Source organism: Acanthisitta chloris, unplaced genomic scaffold (genome assembly GCF_000695815.1).
Source record: "Acanthisitta chloris isolate BGI_N310 unplaced genomic scaffold, ASM69581v1 scaffold8647, whole genome shotgun sequence".
In the NCBI taxonomy this organism is placed as follows: domain Eukaryota; kingdom Metazoa; phylum Chordata; class Aves; order Passeriformes; family Acanthisittidae; genus Acanthisitta; species Acanthisitta chloris.
Window position 1 is genome coordinate 74,275 of NW_008680886.1, and position 5,843 is coordinate 80,117.

The 5,843-nt window shown below is 38.6% G+C and overlaps 1 protein-coding gene across 1 annotated transcript in view; it reads left to right on the forward strand.

Moving 5' to 3' along the window:
• Nucleotides 1–5,310, forward strand: part of LOC103805247 (sorbin and SH3 domain-containing protein 2-like) — a gene marked incomplete at its 5' end in the record, with an annotated part of 30,926 nt that extends 25,616 nt beyond the window's left edge. Inside the window, 2 exons of the mRNA XM_009077887.1 lie at nucleotides 131–306; nucleotides 5,089–5,310. Of these exons, the coding sequence (XP_009076135.1) occupies nucleotides 131–306; nucleotides 5,089–5,310 (398 nt within the window). The remainder of the gene's footprint in view (nucleotides 1–130; nucleotides 307–5,088) is intronic.
• Nucleotides 5,311–5,843: the final 533 nt, after the last annotated feature.

Here is a 5,843-nt window from a genome sequence, read left to right on the forward strand (position 1 = left end):
AAAATAGTATATATGTATATGATTAAGATTGTCAGTCTTTTTATGGTATACTGAAATGAGGAAGCATGTTATAACTGCCAAGTATGATTATTGTGTCGTTACACAATATTCTGTCATGTTATCTTTACAGAGTCCACAGAGACATATTCACAGCATGTCGAGAATGTTGGCAGCACGACCACCACCAGTACAATACCAATCTGTAGATCCTCAGAAGAAGAAAAAAAAATTACAGTAATTAAAGCTCCACATTATGCAGGGATTGGCCCGGTAGATGAATCTGGAATCCCTACAGCAATTAGAACGGTAGGAAATTCTGGGAAATCTGTGTATGAACTCATACAATGAACTGATTGTTGGTAATGGGTTTTTCACATTCTTCTGCTCTTATATAATTTGGAATACAGTGTGCGTAATCAGCGAGCTCATGAATATAATATTGTGTGTTGACAGAAAAAGAGAATGCTGATGGGAGCATAATTGGGCAACCTCATGTTTCTAGTTTTAATTAGAAGTAGCCAAAATTTTGTGCCTTTCTCGCTTCTCTTGTAGTTCTTGCCTTTTGGAAATATACAATTATTGCATTTGTTTTGTTATTTCTAAAATAAGGTTTATACATTCTATATGTGTGTGTGCATGCAAGCATTCATATATACATTTGTGTGTGTATATAAAAATCTTATGCCTCTGCATTTCTTGGGGGCAGTGGGTTTCATATCATGAGGGTAGGGTAGAAATGAATAGTTTTGTTCTGATAATAATCTAAGTGAGTAGCATTTTTGTAGAAGTGCAATAAATAATCATTGTGGCCTTGAGTGACACGTAAACAAATAGCATGGAAACCCTTTCATTGTGACTAGTCCAATTTTGATCATCTACTGCTAGTCACTGCTTGAGTGGTCCCAGGATGTCAAACTGAAGAGTTTTGTTTTCACTATGCTGCAGCATTCTTTCCGCTCTGCTGTCAGGGCAGCCTCTTCTGGCTGCTCCAGAGAGCACAGTGGCAGCTGCACTAGTTCTGTAAAGGAAGCACTTACTGGCCTTCCCAGCCAGAGAAGAACTGCTGTGCTAGACGGAGAAAGAGTAAGAAGAGTGGGAGCCAGGATGAAAGCGGCAGAGCCTTTACAGGTGAAGTCATTGTGAGGTGCAAGGATGTAGCAGCTGTTGGATATATCCTCTCTGCCAGTACTGGCATATGGGTCTGTGTTGTATTGCCAAGAACTGCTTCAGTGGATTGAAAAATTAGGGGGAGAATCAGGAATTGATGGAGAAAAGCAATAGGAAAAAAATCAGAGTAAGTGGTAAGATGGGGACTATTTTTATAAGAATGGGTGGGAAAATTGGCATTTCTTGCTTAATTTTTGACATTAAAAAGTAATGCAATCACAATCTTTTAAAAACTAAGAAATTTCTTTGCAGGGGTGCTCTAGCTTTCTGCCCCCTTTTTAAGTAAATAGTGGGATGCTTTATATTGGATACAGTAGTTGGTCTTGTACTTTTTTAGTAGCAGATTGATCTAATAGGATGCATATCAGTTATATAAGATTGTAACAGAAACCCCCCTTAAGTGTGCCTAAAAGAGCTGGCAATCTGCCAACCTATATTTAACTTCAGGTTGTATGATCTGACTCTCAGATTTTCTCCCAAAAACATAATGCAGTTTGAATTAGGACATTTTTCAGCTGACTTTCCTCTGGTTTTTGTTGTGTTTCAATTTCAAAAGATCTTACAGCCCATTATTTTAGGATTATAGAAATAATTCTCGCAATGTTAAAAGATTATGCTGGCTAGTGTGTGTGTGTCTCATGTGCCACTTTGTGTTCTTATTCTGCTTCCTTAAGACTTAGCTGGTAGTAAAATTGTTTTCAAGATACTGATTTGAGATTACATTTTAAATGTGCGCAAGTATATTTGAGCCCTGTGTACCCTAGTCGTGCAAGAACAAAATTGATATAGTTGTCAGCAAGACTCAAATATGCTGCACCTTGACACTTCTCAGAAGTGCAGTACTATGCAGAAACATGCAAAAGTGCTAAAATTGCATTTTCCATGAATAGTAGAGGTAGAATATATCACCCGCTCCTTCTCCAAGGTCAGTGAGCAATCCAAATACAAATCTTCTCCCAGAAAGTTTGGCCTCGTTCCTTCTGGAGAGAGAAAGAAGTTTTCGAATTAGTTGAAATTATCATTGCATCCAAAGTTAAAAAGTTCCTTATTTTTCCGTCTTTGCAAAAATGACAACAGTCTATCAAAAAGCAACAAATGCAGATTCATGGATGATAGGTAACATACACACAGTGTTCTAAAATGCTGTGCTGCTCGAAGTTAAACTTGTAAATGAATTTGGGAGTGTCTGTATTCCAGATTTTCAGGAGTAGAGAGGTTTATCTCCTTCAAGTCTGTCTTTACTCTCAGAGCATGGTTTGTGGCAGCTGTTTAGCCAAGGAAAGCAGAATGATGTCTTACTCTTTTTATTCCTGCAAACCCACTCTGTCCAAAGCTGCTGAGAGGGGAAGGACTCCTGTAAAGCTTTCCGTTCTCTCAGAACCTCCATCCCATGTTAGCATGTTCCTTCTATATGAATTTAGCTCCTGCCAGCTCTGGGAAATGCAAGTCTGAAAATTCAGATCACTGCTAAGTTCTGCCACTGTGCCAAGCCCTGCCCCAAAGATGGTAAAATTCCAAGACATTGAAAATGAAGTCTTTGGAAAAAAGAGGGTAAAACGCTGTTCACTCACAACAAATGTCACCACCAGAGTTTACCACTGACTTTCCTAGGAAAGGAAAAATTAGATTCATGGAAAAACAGTATGACTGCACTATTTTAGTCTATCCAAAACGATTGCTTTACGTCTGTCAAAATTATTCTGTAGACTGAAAATGTCTCTATTTATTAAGAATGAAAAAAAGATTAAGTCCCACCAGATTTCTTTTCCATACTTCACAGTGTAATATTTCAGCTTGAAAAGAAGAAAAAACAACAACAAAACCCAAAAAACGAAGTTCCACTGGAAGTCATAAATGCCTCCTTTAATTGCATACTTCCTGATGGATGACTACAATTCTGCAATGATTGCAGACTCTCCTAAGAGCCAACTGCAGTTACTTCTTAAGTCTTCTTCATGCTATTTGGCTGATTGTTTTTCATGTATGATACCATATTTCAACATTTAATTGCATCAGCTATAATGTATGCAAAGCAGGATGACATCTGAATGGCTTGGTGCATTGTGAATACTGTAATTCCTCAAACAACATTGATGTGTGGGATTAGTGAATATAAATTGAGAAAATGTATTTCAAAATTAACATATTCTGTTTATTAACTAATCCTATCTGGTTTATAGTTTAAAGCCAAATAATTGGCTGAAGTTTGAAACCCTAAGGAGGGGATTATGGAGGGGAGATGATGAGAGAAAAAAGCATTCAAATGTCCAGAAAGATCTTGGGAGACCTTTTTCTCTCATCACATAGAAGCTTCTCCATACCTGACCTCTATGTGGAAGCCTCCTGTGAATTTGTGGAGGACCTGACAAGGATCCAGCAAAGAGATATCAATGCACCTTTGTTCCATGACAAACACTAGGGACATAGCAGTAGTATTTGTGCACTATTTGCTATCTGTTTCACCTAGTGGTGATTGGAAGACTCTTCTTGGCTCAATACAGTCAGAAAGGCAGTTGCTAAATCATGGGAGTGTTGCAGGTTTCTGATACTATGGAAAATGAGGAGTAGCATAGAGATTATTCCCATCAGTGTGAATTCCTTCAGACCTCCTGGAATTCCTTGCAAACCTTTGAGCATATATGATCCCAAAGCACCAAATGGCAAACTTGTTTCAAATCAGGCTAAATTATTCTTACTAGTATAGGTGTTTAATACCTTTAGGGAAACAGTGTTAAAGTGGTCCAAATGTGCTTCTGAATATCTTATTCTTGGCAGAATTCAGTAATATTGGTTGGTGGGGGAAAGTACCTGTGCTGAGACAAAATTGTATCTCCTTCATCTCTATCTTGCAAGCACGTCTAGGTAAAAAGCATAACCCTCCACTTAATTTTTTTTCTGACACAGCAGATCCCCAAGTTCTTCAGCTGTCAGCTCTTCTTTAAAATATTTTTTAATGTCACATAGTAACAATTTTATGAGTACTCAAAATAGAGGAGCATTTTCACCTAGTCCCTTATAGTAAGAGCTCACCATTGTTAAAACAAACTCATTATGTACAGTAATTGTAACAAATATTTAGGGCAAAAGTCTGATTTAGTAGAGATGGTATGGAGCCAGGTGATCATCCTCAGGTCTGTCTGGTACTCTGTAGAGAAGATTTTCACTTTTTTATGGTAAAGAGGAGTAGGCAAAGCAATTGCAGATTTAGTATGAACTATAGCAAGATAGTGCACTTCAGGAGGAGTCTTTTGAATTATCCCTGTGCATCATGAAGTTTGAAGATAATTTTGTACCCCTTTTTTTGTTGTTGTCCAGAGAAGTTGTGAATGCCCTATCCCTGGTGGTGTTCAAGGTCGGGTTGGATGGAACTCTGGGCAACCTGGTCTAATGAAAGGTGCAGGTGGGCTGGAACTAGATGATCTTTAAGATCCCTTCCAACCCAAACCATTCTATGATTCTCTGCATTAAAACTTTTGCTTCTCTATCTGCTTTGGGACAAGTAAAATTTTAGGACCTAAGAAGAGTAACGCTGAAAACTTGTTTGCCTCTGTGTTAATCCTTTTCTGAAATATTACCATCTTATCTCAAAGAACATGGCAGCAAAAGAGAAAATGCAGAAGGGTAAGAGAGAAAAAGAAGCACAAGTAGGTGTTGTTACGAGCAGTTTGGGAGCTTTGGGATTACTTAGTTTGCAAAAGTAAAGATAAGCATAATTTAATGAGTGATTATTTGTCTTCACTTTTCTCAAAACAGAAAAATAAGTTAAAATTAAGTTTTCTGGAAAGGACATTTAAAACTGATAATAAGAATACTCTTTGTTTACAAACCAAAAATTAACCCTTAAATATAATGTGGTCTTAATTCTTTTCTCAGTAATATTCTGAAGTTTTTCTGCACTATGTAGCATTTTGTGTTCATCAGTTGAAAAATGCAGAGGCTAGTGTAGTCATGGAGGATGAGGATAAGGCAGAGGTACTCAATGCCTTATTTGTGTCTGTCTTTAATGTCAAAACCAGTTGTCCTCGTGATATCCTGCTCCTAGAGTGGCAAATTGGTGATGGGGAGATGAGTAAAACCCCTGTAATCCAGGAGGAGATGGTTAATGACTTGCCAATTGGACACTCACAAATCCATGGGCCCTGATGAAATCCACTCCAAGTTAATGAGGAAACTGTCAAAACAGCTCGCTAAACCACTTAAAATCATCTACCAGTAGTCCTGGATACCTGGAGAAGTTCCAGCTGACTGGAAATTAGCAAATGTGACATCCATCTATAAGAAGGGTCAAAAGGAGGACCTAGGAAACTCCAGACCTCTAAGCCTACCCTCGGTCATAGAGGAGATCATTCTGAGTGCCATCACACGGCACATGCAGGGAAACCAGGGCATCAAGTCCAACCAACATGGATCTATGAAAGGAAGGTCCTGCTTGACCAACCTGTTTTCCTTCTTAGTGGATGAAGGGAAGGCTGTGGATGTGGTCTATCTGGACTTCAGCAAGGCATTTGACACTGTCTCCCACAGCATACTTCTAGAAAAACTGGCTGCTTGTGACTTGGATGGGTGGACTCTTCACTGGATAAAAAACTGGCTGGATGGTCGGGCTCAGAGAGTTGTGGTTAATGGAGCTAAGTGCAATTTGTGGCTGATCACTAGTGGTATTCCCCAGGGCTCAG